The 20,273-nt window shown below is 61.7% G+C and overlaps 1 protein-coding gene across 1 annotated transcript in view; it reads right to left on the bottom strand.

The window, feature by feature from the left end:
- Positions 1-3,529: 3,529 nt before the first annotated feature.
- ZNF236 (zinc finger protein 236) overlaps positions 3,530-20,273 on the bottom strand; it is a gene marked incomplete at both ends in the record, with an annotated part of 55,018 nt that continues 38,274 nt past the window's right edge. The window contains 15 exons of the mRNA XM_084252801.1: positions 3,530-3,654; positions 4,118-4,294; positions 5,016-5,145; positions 5,601-5,798; positions 6,872-7,003; positions 8,568-8,755; positions 11,792-11,971; positions 12,288-12,528; positions 12,619-12,764; positions 13,413-13,778; positions 14,591-14,694; positions 15,169-15,454; positions 16,377-16,586; positions 17,965-18,116; positions 19,670-19,773. Of these exons, the coding sequence (XP_084108927.1) occupies positions 3,530-3,654; positions 4,118-4,294; positions 5,016-5,145; positions 5,601-5,798; positions 6,872-7,003; positions 8,568-8,755; positions 11,792-11,971; positions 12,288-12,528; positions 12,619-12,764; positions 13,413-13,778; positions 14,591-14,694; positions 15,169-15,454; positions 16,377-16,586; positions 17,965-18,116; positions 19,670-19,773 (2,739 nt within the window). The remainder of the gene's footprint in view (positions 3,655-4,117; positions 4,295-5,015; positions 5,146-5,600; positions 5,799-6,871; positions 7,004-8,567; positions 8,756-11,791; positions 11,972-12,287; positions 12,529-12,618; positions 12,765-13,412; positions 13,779-14,590; positions 14,695-15,168; positions 15,455-16,376; positions 16,587-17,964; positions 18,117-19,669; positions 19,774-20,273) is intronic.

Raw genomic sequence — 20,273 nt, 5'->3', positions numbered from 1 at the left:
ACACAAAAGGCTTCGTGCCGTGAGCATCGCGCGTAAGGACACGAGGCCTCCGCGACGGCCCGTTGCTCCCGCCGAGCGCCGCCGAGCGCAATGTCCCCCGTCCGGGCGGCGCAGCGCCTGCCGGGGCCGGGCGGGGCCGGGGAGTCCTTCAGGACGGGGCCACGACGCTGGCCTGACAATTCTCTACGGGGGACCTGTGGCTTCTCACCCCAACCCCACCTGCCTCCGCTCTCGAGGCGCAGGAGCTGCAGCTGGGCCCCGCAGGGCTGGCGCCCTTGAGATCAGCCGCCCGCACCCTCCGTCTCACGGGCAGAGGACAGGGGCCTCGAGGAGACGCCTGGGCGCAGAGAGACCCACGGAGGGTTCACCTCTGCCTCACCGGAGACGCTGACTTCAGGAAGAAAATTGGGTAGCAAAGATCAACCCCTGGATTAAGTCTGACTTTTGCTTTTTTGATGTGTGGGGGGCACAACACTGGCTGCGACGGGCGTGGATACGCAAGCAGCAGGCGCGAGAGATCCCTGAGACGACCCGAGCGCAGCCTCCGGCTCTCACGGAAGAGGCGGCGCCGGCCCGCGGCGGGGAGCCTGTGGGGAGGAAGCCCCACGCAAGGGCAGAGCCCCGCATCTGCTGCAGATCGATCGGGTGCCCGCAAGGGCGGCGTCTCGCCACGGAGCTGCGCGAGGACTCGGGGAGCACCAGCGGCCGCGGCCCGGGAGTGCACAGCAGCGTGTGGCGGAAAACCCTGCTCGCGCCGAGCCGGAGAGAAGCGGGGCTCCAGAGCGTGGGGGCCGGGAGGTGCGCCTGCGGGGGGCCTGCCGCCAGCCCACCAGCGCTGGGCGGGAAACAGGCCTTGGGGACCCCGGCCCCAGACCCCCGGGCCTGGCTCAGGGAGGCCGCCGGTTTCAAGGAAGCCTCCAGGGCAAAGAAGCGGGCGCCGCCCCCAGCTCCTCCAGGTGCTCTGAGAGGCCGGGCCCCACAGTGCTGAGACCGCCGCGGCTGCGCAGGGCCTGGGCCCCGCAGGGTGCAGGGGAGACGACCCGACCCGAGGGCGCCCGCCGAGGAGGGGGCAGGGAGGAGTGTGCCCCGCCCCAGCCAGACCCGGCGTCTGGAGCGGCTCCCGGGGCGGCCGTGAGGGCCGGCGTCGCGCCTGGCCTGCCCAGCGCTGGGGGGAACCGTTGCTAGAGATTTTTCTGCTAAAAATTACCTGATCTAGAAATGAATTCACATGCCGAATGATTTTATAGTCAATGTTTTAAAAGGGAAAAACATCACCCACGCCCTAACTTCACTCCGCGCGGACCGGCGCTCCCAGGCGGACACGCGGTGACGCGCCACTTCCAGAAACACAGGCGCCCACCGCGGAGCCCAGACCGGAGACGCTCTCGTCAGGAGACCCTCTCGGGACAGCGAGACACAAGACAGCCCTGCCCTCCGCCCAAGGTTCAGGTGAACTGATGTCTTTGCTAAAGCTTGTATTTGCCAGGAATGTCTTGCAAAGCAGCAGCTTTTCTAAGTAGAAAGTCCATCAAGATCATACAGTGACGTCTTCTTGGGTTACTAATAAACCGCAAAAACTCATAAAACCAATCGTCTGTAAGACTCTGTTTCCCTTTTTCTGTAACCAAAATACAAGCGGGCATTCGATTCACCCGGCAAAGCCTTTCTGCGACAGCCCCCAGCGCAGGCCACGAACTGCACCTTCTGTGCCATCAGGAATGAAACAAACCCTTTCAGAGACTGTCCTGAGATGACGTTTAATGCTAAAACCAAAATAAATAATCTGGTAAGAGCACAAATTTTAAAATTCCAATAATTTCAACTTTGGGGATTTCAACCTGTTCATCAAAATCAATCAACATTTCTAAAATATTTTAATACAAAATTATAAAAAGAAAAGTGCATCTTAAAAAGCAGAACCTTTAAAACTCTGGCACAATTACAGTTATTCCGAACACACTGACTGACCAGGTACACGCACTGACATTCAAGGAAACTCAGAGGATAGGAGAGGCCAGTATCACAAGAATCAGTCAAATAAGGCTTCTTTTTCATAAAAAAATATACAATACACGAAGCAGTTTGAAAAAAAGTAATATTATTTAACAGTTTTCTGACTTAAATATTCTCACATAACAAAAGATTTATATCAACCACCAATATTACTTATATACATATGCCAAAAACAACAGAAGTTTAAAGATGCCCTTTCAAAAAATAACAGTGAAATGTCTTTCTTTTGGAATCTGAAATGACTCCTCTCTTAATATACAAAGTCCATACAATATTTATAATAAAACTACTCTCTGCTGAAACCAGGGAGGCAATGAGAGAAATAAAGGCAATTATTTTTCAGGAAAAGAAAAACCAAGAACCCCAGCTTTATGCTACAACGGAGAGAGCCATTTCTGAATAAAATGAAGCCAATACTGATCTGAAGTGCTCGCAGGAGGTAAGACCCGGATGCTCTGTCCCTGGACCAGGGCTCTATTTACAAAATATACTGCTCAGCCGCACAGAGGCCCATATATCTGTCTATGTACACGGGTATTTATATATAGAACATATAAATAATTTCAAAGGAGAAATTCACATGAAGGAAGGAACTTTCCATCTTTGGAATGCTGTCGGGGGACGCACACTCTGCCCCAGCGTGGGGTGGGATTTGGTTTGGGACACGTTTAATGTGGCACCATCGATGAGACTAAAGAATTCCCTGAAATAAAAATACGTCTGTTCGCGCACGGAGAGGCAGCCACGGTCCGGCGGCCCGGCCTGACACCACAGGCGGGCTGCTCTGCCACGGAGCCGCCCGCTGGGCCCGGCCCGGGCACCCCGTTCTTTCCTGCTGGCAACGTATGGCTTGTGCTTTCTGTGGAGGCCGCGGCCCCCCGCCCGGCGGCGGCGCCTCGCAAGTCCTGCGCCAGGCCCGCCCGGCCCGCGCCCATGCCAGGTCTGCGTCGTGTACCTGATGGTGAGATGCTTGCGACGGAGAGAGAACTGGTCCAGCCACCTCTCAAGACATGAGTCATAGTAACTTAAGGTCACCTAAAAAAGAGTCAATTTCTACTAATTTCAAAACGCACAGAGAAAGCAATTGGAAAACACCTCCCTGTGCGCGAACATTCCCTCTGGGCTTTGCGCCCACCACGCGCTGTTCCGCAGCTCGGCTTCCACAGCAGACAGCGCGGGGGGCCCGTTTTACTTCTCCGTGTTAACGTCTGCCTTGGCCAACACAGAGAAATCACACTGCAATGATAGTGAGGCCCAGTCAGCTCCTTAACTGGACACGCTGGCCGTGGGGCCACGGCGAGGCGCCGGGCGTGGTACCTGAGGTCAGTGATTCGTAGACAAGTGAGAACAACGTGCTTACACTTTTCCCAGTTTTTTTCCTAAAAGTCTCTGAAAGACAGTGATTCTTCAGCTAACGCTACAGCTAAAGCTGCCGTGACATCTGCAACACTCGCCGCTCCTAGGAGCAGGCCCAGCGCCGCCGATCCCAGCATGGACTCGCCGGCCTCGGGCTGCGTCAGAACACGTCGGCCAGGGCCTGCCACTCGCTGGCCGCCTCCTGCACCACGGCCTCCAGCTGCAGCGTGCGGCCCAGCTCCTCCACGGCCTGCTCCTGGGGGCCGGCGGGGTCCTGCAATGTCCCTGCGGGCAGGCGGGAGAGGAGTGTCTCAGATGCCAGCGGCAAGAGGCTGCGGGGGGCGAGGGGGTGGGGAACAGAAGCTGCACGAGGGGCTGGCCTGCTTCCTACACAGTGACCAGAGCAAAGCTGGGCTGCGGGGCCATCACGCTATGGGTGGCAGTCACCACGCCAGGCTGGCTGACAGGAGGCGTGGCAGGATGCGTGCCAGCACCCCGCAGACCCGCCCATGGGGCGTGCCCCACTCACACACCCACCGGCCCAGCAGACAGCCGCAGTGGACAGCCAGGGATGGCCAAATGCCGGCTGGACTGGGAGGGGCCATGCCGCCCAGGGCCACCTCGTCCGGCGGTCCCGGCGCCCCCTCCTCAGCAAGCAGGCGGGCCCGAGGGGCAGCACTGGGCCCCACTGGCTGCTGGGGCACAGAGGCGCACCAGCACTCTCTCTGCCCCAACCCCTGCGACCCACCAGTGTAGCTGTGCGCCCGCTTCATGTGCAGCTTCATGTTGCTCTTCTGCGTGAAGCCCATGACGCAGTGGGCGCACTTGTAGGGCCGCTCCCCTGTGTGCTTCTTCATGTGCACCTGCAGCGCGCTCTTCTGGTTGAAGGCCTTCTCGCACAGGGTGCAGTGGAAGGGCCGCTCCCCTGCGGGGACAGCGCGGGACTCACCTGGGGCACTTCCCAAGCTTGAGCAGGTGAGACTGAGAGGGGGACGCGGGTTTAAGACGGCAGGACCAGCAGGTGTGCTCCGGGGAGACTCAGCCCGACTGCCGGAGGCCCCGCGGCGCCCAGCGGTGACAGAACCGCACTAGGGCTGAAGCGTCTGCGACAGCCGCCAGCGAGCGGCGAGGCTGTGGACACGCCATGCGGCCCAGGACCAACCGCCAGGCAGGGGAGGGCAGGACAGCAGGAGGCCGGGACGCAAGCGACGACTGGTCGCCTTCCCACCCAGAAGCACAGCAGGCGGGGCCGCCGGGGAGCGGGAAGGCCTAAGGTCGCTGACTGACGGAAACACGGGCTGCAGAGCTGGGTGTTTGGCCATGAAACGAAGCTCAAAACGTTACACTAGAGTGTGACCAGCCTCACGGCCCGCAGCCCAGGCGGATGCGAGGCAGGGACGGGAGTTTATTCCTCCCTGTGCTGGGTTCGCCCCCGAGAAGGCTCGTGGCGGATTCCACTGGAGACAGGAGGGCCAGGAAGGGGCAGCTTGGAGAGAAAGAGGCGGCAGGGTCCTCCAGGACTGGGGGCGGGAAGCTGGTGGCGGAGGCACAGGCCGCTCTGATCCACATGCCCCCCTTCCAGGGCAGCCTGGCATGGCCACATCCTGCCCCCGGGACAGCAGATGGGCAGGCCCGGCCGTGGGTACCTGTGTGGATGCGGCTGTGGCGCTCCAGCTGGCTGGGCTTGGCAAAGGCTTTGTCACACGTGTCGCATTTAAACAGTCGGGGCTTCTGCGAGCTGACGGAGGGGCCGGCCTGGTGGGTCTGCACGTGCTCCTGGGGAGACAGAAGGGTCACGGCACGCTCCGCCCGCCCCGCAGCAGGGCACACAATCCTGATTTTCTGGCACAATTTCATTTTTCAAAAACCCCAAATTTCAGAAGATCATCAAGAGAAAGTGAGGTGTAAGTATTAAAATGCCCTGTGCAGCACCCCAGAGGCGTTCCCTCCTGCCTGCCACAGCCCTCTGGGGGGCTGGGGGGAGTGAGCCACTCCCACAGTAAGCTCGGGTGCCTCCCCGCAGCTCTGCCACAGGCCCCGCAGGTTCGAGGGCCCTGTGCGCTGACAGGCGGCGACGCAGCTCCCATTACTTGACTTTGCAGAGACACCAGCTCTCGATCACCCGTGAGCACGCGGCCCTGTCTGCACACACAGGCCTGCCACGCCCAGGTTGCCTGGTGATGACACCCACCTTTGCCGACCCACCAGCAGGCGGGCCGGCACAGGCCTACCTTGAGGTGCGTGGCGCGCTTGAAGGCCTTCCTGCACACGGGGCAGACGTGGATGCGCTCCCGGCCGTGTGCCTCCTTGCTGTGGTGCAGCAGCAGCGCTGCGGAGGGAAAGGTGCGGCCGCACTCCAGGCATGGGTGTAGCCGGCCCTCCTTCTCGGCCGGGCCGCCCGCGGCCAGGCTGGTAGCAACGTCAGCCACCTGCGGAGTGGAGAGACCTGACATCGCATGGGCGACGGCGATGGCCTGCACGGCCCAGACCCTCCTGGCCATCCAGGATGGGGGGGGCTGCAGCGCGTCCAGCCGTGCCCTGAGAGTGGGCGGGGAATCGCCCAGGCAGGGACAGGGACAGCGCGGCCACACGGGCGCCACTGACGAGGGCGGATGCTACGCCCGCTGACTCGTGCCTCAGCGCCTGGCCTGCCGGTCACTCCTCACCCGAGGAACAGCAGCCACGGCACCTGCCCGCTAGCCAGGTGTGCCACGAGCAGCACCACCCCTTTGCGTAACCCCAAGATGAGCAGAAATGGTTCAAGTCTAGAACATTCAGCAAGAGGCGCTACAAGGTGCTTCTGTGGCGTAATGACAAATGGAATGAAAAAAATAGGAATAAACTAAAAAGACCAGAAGACCCAACATGCAAACAGGCTCATGCCCCCAAGGCCGTCTGACACCGTGCGGACCGCGTGGCCGGGGACGAGGACACCACACGCGGTGCCAGGCGCACGCAGCACAGCTCCCGAGTCCAAAGGAGCAACGGGTGAGGCTGTCCTGGAACCGCTGGGGAAACCCACGAGGTGAACAGGGACAGAAACGGCCGGAGTTGCGGCAAGACCAAAGGCTGGGGCTGGGTGCAGAGGGCTGCTCCGAGCCGACGCCCTCACCAGCTGGGCCCATGGCTCACAGCCCCCCTCTGGCCTCCAGCCTGACACTGCAGCCCCCGCCCCCAGAGCGGACGACACCTTTTCTCCTGGAGAGAACAGTAAGCGGCCACCCTAAAACTCATCTACGAAGGCAGTGAATCCTTCTTAAATTCAAATTATTTTTCCCACACTTTAGTTCGAATTAGCAAATTCGAAACTAGATTTGCACAGCACCGGTCCTATGTCTCAGCTGTGTCGTCAACATGGGGTCAGCGGGACCCCAATTCTCCACACAAGCCAGCCCGGTGGCTACTCCCGGACCCTCTTGTGCCCCACCGCCGCCCCCTCGGGCCGGCCCCAGCCCCGGCTGTGCGGCATCCCCTGGGTAGAGCCGGTGGGAGCAGTGTGTACCTGGTAGGCCACTTCCTCACAGGCGGCAGACGGGGGCTGTGGGGTGTGGCTCACTAGGATGACTTGGGGCGAGCCCGCTCCTCCTTGGCCCGAGAGAGAGGGGTCCGTGAGTAAGGCTGGGAATTGCTGACCCTGCAGAGACAACCACTCTTTGAGAAGTTGTGACATCAAAACAGCCAGGAGCCACTTACAATATTGCTTACAGTGGTCTCTTCGGACAACACGGTGGCAGGTCCGCTCCCCCGGGTGCCCACGGAGCAAGAGACGGAAGCCCACAGCCGAGCGGTAACGAGCAGCCCACCCAGGCAGCAGAGTGGGAGGCCAGGCAGGGTGTGCGACTGTCCGGGTCAAGGGCTGAGTGAACACGTGCTCCGGCCGGTAGAGCCAAATGCCGTGACCCGCTCGTGCATGCAGCCAGGCCAGCGAGGGTGGCTGGGCATGGAGACGGGTTGTGGGGTAACTGCAGAGGGCAGAGACTTTACTTTTGGGGGTGATGGAATGTTCTAGAACTAGAATGTACAATTCTGTAAATCTACCAAGGACTCATGGTGCACTACAGGTAGCGGGTGAGTCTCAGAGCATGTGCGCTGCATTTCAACGAAGCAGTAAACACCTACGTGTGCACACAAACACGGCCTCCACCGTGACGGCTCCGAGTGAGCCGGGCACGGGGCGGCTCAGGACACACACGCCGAGCGCCACTCTGCAGGCGTGGGCTCAGCGTCGTCACTGAGGGCCTGATGGGCAGAGCTCAAGGTGATGCCCAGCCTCCTGCCATGCAAAGCTGCCCGGGGGAGCAGCCTCGCCAGCGCAGAAGCTCGGGCGGGGGCTGTCCTGACTCCTCATGGCCAGTTCCCTCCACAAGCTTCATAAAGCCAGCCAGCAACATGCCCCGGAAGCGTGTGCTGTTTTCACGCCTTCCGGGAATTTATAACTAGGTGATCCCCCAGAGTGAAGAAGGAGCAGCCAGGTCACGGCGCAGGCCAGGCCTGATCTCTGCCGCTGCCTGCACTCGGCTCTGGCCCGGGGAGCTGAGAGCAGAGGTGAGGCCCCCGCGTGTGCCAAGGGCCTCCCGGCGCTGCTGCCCGTGTGGCTGCTCCCCCAGGGAGTCACGGTCAGAGGGAAGCGGGAGGGGGCCCAGGTCAGCTCGGCTCGACCACGACACGGCCTCACTTCCACTCATCACCGCGCACCACGGTGGGTTTTCCGCTCACACCGGGGCGTCTGGCTCAACGTGCACTGGGGACGTGGGCTTTGGACAGCCCGTGTGCTAAAAGGGGTCACCCGCACACCAGTGCCAAGGCCACAAGAACCCCCACACCGGCCCTGGGCGTGCCTGTCTGGGGAGCAAGGGCGCTGGCATGGGGAGGGGTCCGAACGCCAGCAGGACCTGCGGGGGCACCTCCCACAGCTTGTCCTGCAGACGCAGTCGCAGACAGTCCCGCGCAGACGCACACTGCGCTCAGACGGCTGCGGACTGAGGTGCAGGCTCCTGTTTGGGTGGCAGATACTTTTTCGAGTAACTTTCTGTAGTTCCCGAATTTTCTTATTTTCTCACTTTTGCATTTAACACAACTTTTTTAATGAGAAAAAATTTCCACTTCAGTTTTGAAAGAAAATGTTCAGAGCATACACCTGAGGAAGATCGGGGCCTCCTGGAGAGGGCGCCCCGGCCAGCTGGAGGGCGTGCACCCACCTGAGAGGCGATGTTGAGCGTGACCGTGTCCAGGCCTCCGGACAGCAGGCCCTGAGTGTCGGCCAGAGTCAGGGTGACGCTGGCGTCCGCGCCCACTCCCGACGAAGACATGACCAGGCTCTGTGCGGCCACGGCGGATGGGGACATGGGCGTGGCTGCTGGGAGGCTGCTGGGGGCGGGGCTCATTTCTGCAAGAGAGCGAGGGAGCGGCTCAGGGAGCGTGTGAGCAGCCCGCGCGCAGAGGGTTGACCGGGTCTGTGCTTTGGGCCTGCGCCCAGGAAATCAGGGCCGCGTTCCCTCTAAGGGTGCAGTCACCTCCTGCCTCGAAGCCTAGCATGTGAGGAAACTTTCGCTCTACAAGAGCAGGGAAGCTGGACAAAAGGCACCTGAGCGCCCGACCGTCCCTCGTGAAGCTGTGGTATCCTCGCCTGAGCTTGCTCACTGGGCTTGTAACACGAGAGGACACACCCTGACTTTAGGAAGACGCCTCCTGCCAGTCGTGTCCCACGTCAGCTGGTGCCAGAGAACTGACGGGGCATGGGGAGAGGGGTGGATCCCGCAGGACCAGGAGGGCTGCTCTGAGAGGGCACCCGCCTGGCAGCTGCACCCAGAGGCCCACCTTACCCAGCGCAGGCACAACGGCTCTGGGGAGCTCGGCCCTACCGCCGCACGAGCCGCGGGCACAGGGGATGTCTCACAGGATCCGGCGGGCAGTGGCTCCCCGGCGTGGGGGGCTGACTCCTGCTAACTGCGCCCCCTTCCACCATGGGGACCGGCAGGTGCCCCGCCCACGTACCTGAGGAGTTCAAGGTACCACTCTGGGGGAGCAGCTGGTCGTTGCTGATGGTCAAGGTGGCCCCTGCGGGCTGGCTACCGAGCGCAGGCGCGGACAACCTTATGCTTCCATTCAGCTCACTGCTCCCGCTCGCGCTGTGCTGGATGAGGTCCTGACCTGCGTGGAGAGTTACACGCGGACGCCTCAGTCAGCAGCGCCCAAGCGCGCGCCAACGCCCTTTACAGTCATTTCATCTTTGACAGCGTTTACAGGAATAGATGAAGACCACGAAATACATTCTCTAAATCAAAATAATCATTTGAAACTGTACATTTTCAAAAATGCTCCTTACGGGTTCTGCTCTAACCCCGTATCCTGACATGCAGAACTGCACGTGGTGGGATCCGGCCGCCGGTGGCGGGACTATGTCCCAAAGCAGCACCACCCGCTGTACCGAGACTGCGTGCCCACAGCCCTCGGGCGCAGCGACCTGGTCGTGGGACTGGCCTCCAGGAAGGGCTGTGCCGGGCAGGCGGCGTGCTCACAAGCAGCTAAAGTACCAGCCTGAGACCGCTGGGCTGCGCCTCGGCGGGGACCCAGTGACCGGGCTGTGTGCCAGCGTCGGGGCATGGAAACAGGCGCGCACGGGAACGAAGAACCAGGGGTGTTTCACTGAAAACCACACCAGGGCTTCAGGGAGACTTGATAAGGACAATTGCTTTCAGAGGCTCTGCCGTCCGGTCAGACACAGCAAGACAACCACACAGGCTGGAGGAAAACACAGACACAAGGCCGCGGTGCTGGGTGCGCGACCGCTACGGGCCTGTGCCCCACCCCAGACACAGACAGTGAGCCCCGCCGCGGACAGGAGGGGCGGCAGAGGCCATGGGCCCTTCTCAGCAGACGGGCCACTTGCAGGAGGCCCGCAGAAGTCTGTGGACGCTGCTTTTTGACTCTGACAGAGCAACTAAAGACCTCAGGTGAGAGGCTCTTCCCGTTGAGAGGCTGCAGAGCAGCCGTGTGCTTTACCCAAGTGCGCTGTGAGCTGCCCCGTGGACGCAGGACATGGCTGAGCAACATCTGCACCTTAACATTTCTCTGCATGAATGGAAATAATAACCCCTCAAAATTGAAAATTCCTATTAAATATCTACACGTCTCCGTCAACAGGTGGCCAAAAATAGAATGCATGATGATGACTAAGTACAGATACCTTCAGCTCCAAGTCTGGGGAAACCTTCTGCAGTGAACTGCCTTAAAGTTTTCAACTACAGGAAATCTTTTAAACCAATTCTTTTTAAAATCATCTGCTTTTCTGAGTAAATGAATAAACAAAACAAACAATGACGGCGACGACTAAACCATCAGTGACTGGCACAGTCGGGCGAGGCAGACGTAGGGGCCAGCCGGGCAGGACTCCCTGCAGGCCCAGGGCATGCTAAAAGGTAAATTTCTTGAACAAAACAGCTTCCGTACGTAAGCCTGTGGGATTTCAACCTGAAACTAGAAACACCGTGAGGAGGAGACGACGGCTGCGCATCACCACAGCCCGCCACCCTGCTGCCCGCGCCGGCTGAACCGTGCCCCCCTCGGCGCCCCACCCAGAGGTGTTTCCTGAGCTCCTACCCACGTGACAAGGAACGCGGACACCCACATAAAAGAGCGCGTTTGCCACGTCTCTCTATGCCAATAGTAGCTTCTGCAGGAACCTCGCCAAGGCAAAGTGACGCCTGTGGCTCGCAGCAGGCCAGCCACGCTGGCGTCTGCAGGTGGACACAGCTTCCGGCCCACACCTGTCTCCAGGAGGCTGTGTCGATGCGCCGCGGAGTCTGCCTCATGCGGCTCGGAGGCTTCATTTAATGAACTAGTATTTGTGAGTTTACGGGTGTGCCTGGCGCGCGGTAAGGGTCAAGTCCCTCCGAGGTGGCAGGGAGAGCTCACAGCTGGGACCGCAGGGTCTCACGTTACAACTCAGGCGGGAGTGGGGCAACCCGGGACGCCCTTCGCCTGAAGCGGGGCTGGTGTGGGGCTTCCGGGAGCCCCACTGCCATCAGGCATTGTCTACCCTCTTCTCTACTTCTCAGTTTGCTGCCATGATTAACACAATCTGAACAGGGTTCTGGAAAAACGAGAAAGTAGGTATCTACGATGCCCTGGTGGACACAGGTCTTGCCACACACATGCCCCTTTAGGTTAACAAGCAGGAGGAAGCGCCAGGAAGCCATGGTTTTCTGCTCTTTGCTAAACCAAAAATGTGCAACAGAGACAACTGCCTTCAACAAGGACACACTCATTTGTTAACCAGATTTGAGTTGTGACATCTTCTCTAATCTTGAATTTCTCACGGAAGTCACAAGCACGATTGCGCGCTGACTGGAGGCAAAGCTCAGTGCTGCAGAAGAAACCACAAGGTAAACGCAAATCACAGGAGAAGTGTGAGATGACTGACCAGAGATGGTCAGGGTGATTTCCTGTGGGGGCCCCGAGGCGGATGCAGCTGTGGGCCCCGCAGCCTGGGCCAAGACCTGACTCAGACTGGAGTTGTTGATGGTCAGGGTGATCTCGTGGGGGCCACTGGAGGTGGATACCAGGCCCTGTGATGTCATCACTTGAGAGAGGTCGTGAGTCCCTGGGCAACAGTACAAAACAAAACCAAGGTTGAAAAAAAAACACTAATTTTCTCCTATTTTCCATTAAAGATAGTGGAATCATAATTTCGGAAAGAGAAAGATTCAAAATGAAGCATCTGTCCTCTCCTGCGCCTCCACCGCAAAGGTAAGGAGGCCTCATGTGGAGCTGGCAGTGGAAGACCAGGGGGGTAGGGGCATCTGCGCACCCCCTGGTGAGGGCCCAGCTGCTTCCCGCTGTGGGTACGAGTGCCAGGGACTCTGTCCAGGCTCGGTGGGGGTGCGGGCTCTGGGAGGAGCAGGCGAGGAGGTGCTCACCACTGCTGCTGGTGGCCAGCACGGGGTCCTGCTCAGATAGCGGGCCGATGGTCAGGTTGGCAGAGGTCACTGTGGGCTGCAAAGACAGGCCTGAGAGGGGCTGTATGACCACACTGGCCGGGACCGTGCCGTCTGGGGTCTGGAGAGCGCCGTTCTGCGGGGCCAAGCTGGGCTCCCCGGCCAGCTGCTGGGTCAGCAGGCTGCTCTGCTGCAGGGTCTGCTGCAGGATGCTGGGGTCAATCTGGAAAGCAAGACCCTGTGTGACAACCTCGTGCACCGTGCAGTTGGGGCCACGGCAGGTGCAGGGGGCGGTGGGGGGCGGGGGTGGTACCTGCAACGTGATGTTGTTAATGCTGGAGGCGTCGATTCCAGAGATCTGGACGTTCGGCCCCAGCACGCTTGCGGCCAGCTGCAGCTGTACGCCCTCCAGGGCGGCCAGGCCCCCATCCGCCAGGGACACCGTCCAGTCGCCGCCGGCTGCAGAAGAGTGGGTGTGAGAAAAGCCTCTCAGATAGGAAATACTCCCTTGCACAAGGGTATCTCTAACACACACGCTCACTCACACGCACATGTGCAACCTTCACGCCACACATATGCGGTGTTCAGCCGGCACGGAGCAAACCCTGCGGAACAGACGACATCACTGTCCTCCTTAAACACGCCCGGAAACCAGGCTGGAGGCCGCAAGCAGTCAGAGGCTGGGCCAGCCCCTCCCGCCTCACCCGCGGGAGTCGCCAGCAGCTGCTGTTTCATTTCGGTTCATTAAAAGAAAACCACCACGCGCTGGCGAGACTCCGGGACTGGCCAAGCTCTGTGGGGCCTCAGCAGCCAGCGCGCCCAGGACCCTGAAGCAGCGTCCCCGCGCACTTGGGAGTGACCCCGCGCTGCTGCTGAGAACGTTGAGAAAGAAGTCAGCCTCGACCTGACAGCAGCAAAGGGAGCCAGAGCCCAAGCGCAGAGAGGCCGGCGCCAGGGAAGGAGATGGGCCAGCGGGTGAGCGTCTCAACGAAGAATGCGGCTTCTCCGCAGCGCATGGGCCTCTGGGAAGGGGGTGTCTCGGCTGCAACCCGCCGCGCGGCCGGCCAGGACGCAGGGGCGCTGCCAGCCGCCGCTCCGCCTGCTCACCTGACATGGCCGCGGGGAGGATGGCCTGGCCCACCAGGCCCTGCTGCAGCACGTTCTGGTCAAACTGCCCCGCGAGGACGGAGTTGTTCATGATGAACACGCTGGGGTCGGAGGGGGGTGGGCTGAGGAGGCCTCCGGGCGGGAGCCCCTCCGCGGGGCCCCGGGTCGCCGGCTTCCTGCCTTTCTTCGGGTCGGGCTTGTAGTGAAACTGCATGTGGGTCTTCCTCCGCCCCGACGTACGGAAGCGCAGCTCGCAGTGGGGGCACTTGAAGGGCTTTGCCCCTGTGTGCAGACGCATGTGGACCTTCAGGCTGCCCTTGGTGGAAAAGGCGTTGCTGCAGACGTGACAGCTGAAGAGCTTCTGGCCTGCGGGAAGGCAGCCAAGCGTGAGCGGCGGCTGCCGAGCCTCAGGAGTGGCGGCACACCCGTCGCCACTCAGCCCCAGCACTGTGGCGACTTCACCCCCACGCCCCAGGGCTGTCCTCAGGGGCCGCGGGTGCGGGGACGGAAGCCCTCGACACGGTCCCCGCCCTTCTCCGGGGCTCTGCGAAGGGCACGGGCAGCGCTTCGTGTCCGCCTTTGCCTGGGCGGCGGCAGCCAGGCCCGCAGAGGAGGCTGCGCTGGGCAGGCGGGCCTGTGCCTAGCCGCGGGGGGCCGGCTCTTGGATGGCACCAGCAGGGAAAGGCTGGTCGCCCAGGACAGTCTCGGGGGTAGAGGACGTCCTGGCTTTCCGCGGCCTCGCAAGTCCGAGAGCAGCGAGGGGCACACCTGGCTTGGGGGCGCCTACAGGACCGAGAGCTGTGGGGGGAGTGGGGAGAGGGCCCGGGAGGCAGGGACAGACTGGAGCTCTCCATCTCGTGCGGGAGCCGGACTGACCCCGGTGCCCACAATGCCCCTCCCCCGGGTTCTCCTGGCCCCGGTTCCCACAGGACCTCGAGGAGCCAAGCCCTGTCAGCCCCAAGGGGCGACGAACTGGCAGAGGCACTCGAGGCCGAGTAAGGAAACGAGACACCTTGTCCCCGACACATGCGCCCGCTCCCTCGTGCCATGCGGGCTCCCCAGAGCGGGCTCCCGGCCCTCCGCCCGGTGCCCCGGCTCCTACCCCCGACGCCCGCGGCTGAGGGCGCCCGCGCGCGACACAGGCCACCCGGCGGCACGGCCGTAGGCGGCGCCCTCACCCGTGTGGGTCTTCACGTGGCAGTCGAGCGTGGACTTGACGGTGAAGCTCTTGCCGCACTCGTCACACCTGTAGGGCTTCTCCCCGGTGTGGATCCGCACGTGCCTGGCCGGGAAGCACCTGCCGTTAGCGTTTCTGTTCAACCCGACACGAAGCCCCCTGAAGCTCCAACTCCTCACGTAACAAAGACCCGCGGCACTGACACAGCTTCACGCCAGCACACAGCACCCTCAGGAACCCAGACGCCAGCCAAGAGAAGCGAGGCAGCGCCTCACCGCCAAGGCGCCCTCGCCAACGAGCAGCAAGACCCGCCGGCCCCAAGAGAAATGGGGTGCGAGGGGGCAGCTTACAGGAAAAGCGGCACAGCCACGGTTACCCCGAACTGGACTCCGGAGCACACCCAACTGTTAAGACGCCCCCCGCCAGGAGCTCCCGCGGCCGGGCCGCACCCACGGCGGCGCCTCTGAGGCCGGGAGACGCGCCGGCGCGTGGCGGACGGGCCGCTCCTGGCCGGGCAGGACGCTGGAGATGAGGTGACAACGAGCGGACAGTGGGGCCTGCCCGAGCCGCCGCGCTCACCTCACCAAGTCACTGGGCTTCTTGAAGCTCTTGGGGCAGTAGGAGCAGCAGTTGGCGAACCGGGGCTCGGCCTCGAGCTCCGCCTGCCGGTCCCGCAGCTCGCTGATGCGGTCCTTCTCGGCGGCCGACTGCGCCAGCACGCGCTCCGACACCGTGGCGCCCTCCTGCGGCCGCGCCCTGGCCAGCTGCGCCGTCTCCTCCGCGGTGAAGGTGATGACCTCGGGCCGCGCCTTCCTGGCGACAGCGCCCCGCTCCGCGCCCTCCTCCTCCTCCTCCAGGCAGGCATCTGGGCAGAGCACGGGCATTACAGACGCGCACAGGAGCCGAGCGCCAACAGAACAGGCGGCGCACCCTCAGCCAGCCGTGAGGGGCACGCCCGCCCCGCCGGGCACTGCTGAGGACAGTAACGGGCTCGGGGTCTGCTGAGAATCTCAGCCCACAGGGCCCGAGGCTGTGTCCTCAGAAGCCGCCTGTGCAGCCTCGGGCGGAAGGGGCGTTCCCTCCGACGCGGAACGTTATGACCCAGAGAGCAGGAGGGGCCTCCAGCGCAGCCCCCCCGCAGGCTCCCGGAAGCAAAACCTAACTTGGAGAATCCCATGTCCACACGCTCCCGGGGACACGCAGGCTGCACGCGCTGCCAGGATGGGCGCCGCGGTCGCCAGAACGTGACAGGAAAGGAGGGCTGGGCGGGCGCTGCGCCTGGATGGCGACTAGTAGGAGCAAACCCTCTGCTGAGACCCCACAGCAAGGACAGGCCTGGGGGGGGGGGGGAGCAGGGACAGGGAAGCAGGCCGGGACGGGGAGACGAAGGCCCCAGTGGCGGGTCGGCCTTCGTATGTACCTAGTGGGCGGACGGGGGGCGGGCACTGCCTGCAGTCCTCCACGCCGCCGCGGCCAGCACCAGGAGCAACGCGGCCAGCACTGGTCTGCGCTGATGGAGGCCTGTGCTCGCCAGCCTCGCGCACAGCGAGAACACACTGGTGGGCGGGCAATCAAGTGGCCTGTGACCCCGAGACCACGGGGCGGGGCTGCGGCATGGGGTCTGGGCTGTGGGGAGTGGTGACCGGCCGTTCCCTTGGCGCCCTCTGGGCTCCCCGCAGATCTTGCGCTACTTCTACTCCAGGAGACAAGCGCGAGCCTCGAGGGCGCCGGCAGCGAGTCTGGCCCTCAGCGGCGCATGGCCCCGACGGCGCCACCCCGGGCAGTACCTCCTCCGGCCTCTCCCGGCGCAGACACGGCGGAGGGGGCGGCCTGGTGCCTCCGCATGTGCTTTTTGCAGTGGACGGTGGTGCGGAAGCCCTGCTCGCAGAACGGACACTTGTAAGGCTTGGCGCTCACGTGCGTGGCCATGTGCCTGGTGAGGCTGCCGTTGGTGGTGAACGCCGCGCTGCAGATGCTGCAGCTGAAGGCCTTGACCCCTGGACAGCGGCGACAGGGAAAGGGCACGTCAGGACCTCAGAGCCACCCGCGGCCGAAGCAAACCAAGGGTGCCCCAGCGCCCTCACAGGGCCCACACCGCGGTCTCCGGCTCTCGGGCGCCGGAGGGTTCCGAGGACACGCCCACCATGGACCCAAGGCCACGGGGCATTTCCCCACCGATGTCAGGTTCTGCCTGTCCCCCAGAATCATACTGGCAATATAGCTGTCACTCCTACGCAGAAATCAGTCCTCAAACCCACCTTGTTTCATCGTTCCCATAACAAGTGACTTAGATTAGGTCCCTAAAAACCTGCCACGCCTCTACGCAGCATGGCCGGTGGGGCCTGAGAAGACCTGGTGCATGCACAGAAGCGGGCACTGCCTCCAGCTGCCCTCGCACGCCAGGACTGCCTGGTTGGTTCCCCAGTCCCAGAGCCGCCACCTCCCTCCCCACGGGCACCCCACGTGGTGTCCCCCTGCTCACGCGCTGGTCTCAGGCGTGGCAGGCTTCCGGCACCGGCGACCTGCCCAGCAGCCCCACAGTCCCTGCCACGCCAACCCACGGACCAGCCCGCAAACATGTCCCTGCTGTCCGTGGGCTCTGCGCACAATGCTCGCTGACAAGGCCTGGCGCCGCACCACCACCGCAAGGAGCGGACACGGCGCGGACGCACTGGCGATGAGCAGATGGAAGTGACATTCAAAATACCCTTAACTCCAGGCCATGCATCTGACAAAGAGACAGTGAACTCCACCATGCAGTTAGGGCGCAGAGGGCGCCTCGAGAACAGCGTAGGGTGAGAATAGACTTTCTCCAAAAAGCACACGAAAAGATGCTCAACACCGCGGGCATCTGAGAAGTGCACGTCAGGACGCGGCCAGACGATGTCACGCACAGGAGGAATAGCACCAACAATGGTCAGCGCTGAGGAGCAGGAGAACCAGGAGCCCCTCCCACTGCTGGTGTACAAATAAGGGGGGCCGCTTGGGAAGACGAGGTGCAGTCAACGCTCAGGTTTAAACCAGCAAGGCCTCGCCCAGACAGAGTGGGACACGCGCCAGAGAGGCTGATGCCAGTCAGCACTGGCCGTGACAGCCCGAAGATGCGGGCCGCACAAGTGCCCACAGCTGCTGCACAGCAGGTGAGTGGTTGCCCCACAGGGGTCACCCTCAGCTGTGAGAGTGATGGGTGCTGACAGCCTGCACCAGGAAGGCCTCCACACCGCTGGGTGGGGGACGACAGGGTGGGCAGCCACCAGCACAGCGTCTGCTGACGAGCCACGTCCCTGGAGGCCAATCGGCAGAGAAGGCCACGGAGGTGGCTGGTGGGGCCGCGCCTGGCACGGGCTGGGGGGTGGGTGCGAGGGTGGCCAGGACCTGTGTGGGTCTTCTCGTGGGACTTGAGCACCCCCGATGACACGAAGCCGCGCCCGCAGAGCTTGCACTTGTAGGGCTTCTCCCCGGTGTGTGAGCGCACGTGCTGCTTCAGGTGGCTGGACTTCTTGAAGCCTTTGCTGCAGTAGTCACACCTGCCCACGACAGGGAGCGCAGTGACTGCCCGCCCAGGGCCCACCCCATCCCCGCCTGCGGCCACCTGCGCCCCAGCCCTCTGACTCCAGTTTCTTGCTCCCAGCCCGTGAATCCTCCAGTGGCCCAGGGGCTGCATATTTAACCACTCAGAAACTCTTTCTTTAAATGCAGTGGCAAGAAAATTTAGCATCTGCTGCTCCCCTGCTGTGCCATGAGACACAGTGAGCCCCTGCTCTGCGGTCAGCAGCGCCCGTGAGTCTCCACGCTGGGGCAGGCCGTTACGAGACCCTCTGGATTACAAAATAGTTTTTGAAACAGATTTCCTGCAGCTATTTTGCATATGTAAGTATGAAGTATTTTCCCCCACAGTAGTTGTGGAACTATGAAAATTAACTAGTGATTATAAATTTCAGGATTCCTGTTCATGCACCACAAAAAAATAAAAATTAAGACAGCCTATTCTGCTCCATGTCCCTATTTTTCTACTTTTGAAGTTTCACTCTGTGCTGGGAAGTTAGTAAAACCCTCAGCCTCAATCTCCCCAAGACCCAGATCTGCAGCAAACACCCCCAGGGTCCGCGGGCAACGAAAAGCTGACAATAATTTACACACAGACACGCATGTGTGGGGGCTCCGGGGAGTCACCTACTAGGACAGACATAAGCAAACAGCATTCTCCAGTCACTTTGCAGAGAATACTGGGCGTGAAATTGGGGTCAATTCTAGTCCACGTGTCAGTAGAAGAAAGCGATCTGTTTGCAGGACTAAATCACTCGATGCTGAAAGCTTCTCTGCGCAGGAAAGCAGACTTTCCACAGCAGTCACGACCACCAGCGCGCTCACCAGCGCTGGAGAGAGTGCACAGCCGTGGAGACGCAGCCTCCCAGCCTCACGGCTGCTCCCAGTGCAGGCCCTGGTCGGGACTCCAGCTACCACTCTGGCCCAGCCCTTGTCCCCAGGGTCCAGGCACAGTGAGGCCCTGTCTGGCTGGAGGCAGCCATGCCACCATTCTGGCTGCTCCTCCAGGAGGTGTATGGGGCCAAGCTCCTGGTGCCCACAGAAGCAGCCCACAGAGCAGGTGGCCAGGTCACGAGGCCACGGGGCTTTGCCCTCATTTTCCACCTCACACTGCAAACGGCAGCGCCGTGATCAAGGTCTAGCAAAAGACTCTCGGGCTTGGGGGAGAAGCCTGACCCTGTGAGTCCTACCAGAAAGTCACATCCTCTCCTCACAAGGGCCAGGAGTGCAACCTTCTCTCCCTGCTGGCCCAGGCTCACTCTGCTAGGCTCTCAGCCATTCGGGAGCCTTCTCTTGCTGACAGATGTGCACCCCGTGGCTTTAAACGCCAGTGCTGAGAGCTCTGACATGTGCGCCTCAGCCACCCCCCAAGCTCTGAGCAGGTGCCCTGCGCGGCCTCTGGGACATTTCCGCCTGAACAGCACTCTTCATGACCCAGAACCATCCTGGTCATCACACTAAGCCCTGCTGCCCGAGGGCCCCCTTGCAGGGACGGTCATTCACCCTTCTGCTGCCAGCCCGGGCGCAGACCCACCTGTAGGAGCGTCGGCTCTGATCCTCGCTGGCCTCCAGGAACGGGGGGCGGGGGGTCTGCAGGTCCAGTTCCTCCTGGGATGACTCCTGAATCAAACGAGTTGTCTACGATTTAACACAAGCACAAGCAGACTCCTGAATGTCTAGGGACGCACGCAAAGGACCTCAAGAACAGCGAACCCCTGGCTGCAGGACCATTCCACAATGGGGTTTAAGAGGCAGAGAGAAGCCAAATAGATCACCGCAATCCCGAGGTCAGACCAATACTGAAAGTCACTGAGGCCAACTTTATTAAACGTTTTCTTCTAATTCATTATACTACGAAGTTGAGTCAAGCACAGCACGTCACTTCCCATACTCACTGACGCATCCTGGGAAGAGACGGCTCCTCACCTGCTCCGCACTGGGCGTGCAGAATGTCCTGTTTCTAAAGACATTCAGTCCCTCATTGATCACAAAGCCCCAGGGAGAAGCAGGACACGTTGTTCACCCCAGGGGCTGTGGAGTGTGGGGCCATCACCCCAGGCACTGTAGCCCTGGGGCACAAGAAGAGCTGGGTGGGTAGCTGCTCGAGGATGCTGCGCGCGCCCACAGGATGGAGTGGA

This window comes from Talpa europaea, assembly GCF_964194135.1.
Source record: "Talpa europaea genome assembly, chromosome: 13".
NCBI lineage: Eukaryota > Metazoa > Chordata > Mammalia > Eulipotyphla > Talpidae > Talpa > Talpa europaea.
The sequence above is the reverse complement of the archived record's forward strand: the minus strand, read 5'-3'. Positions and strand labels throughout refer to the sequence as shown.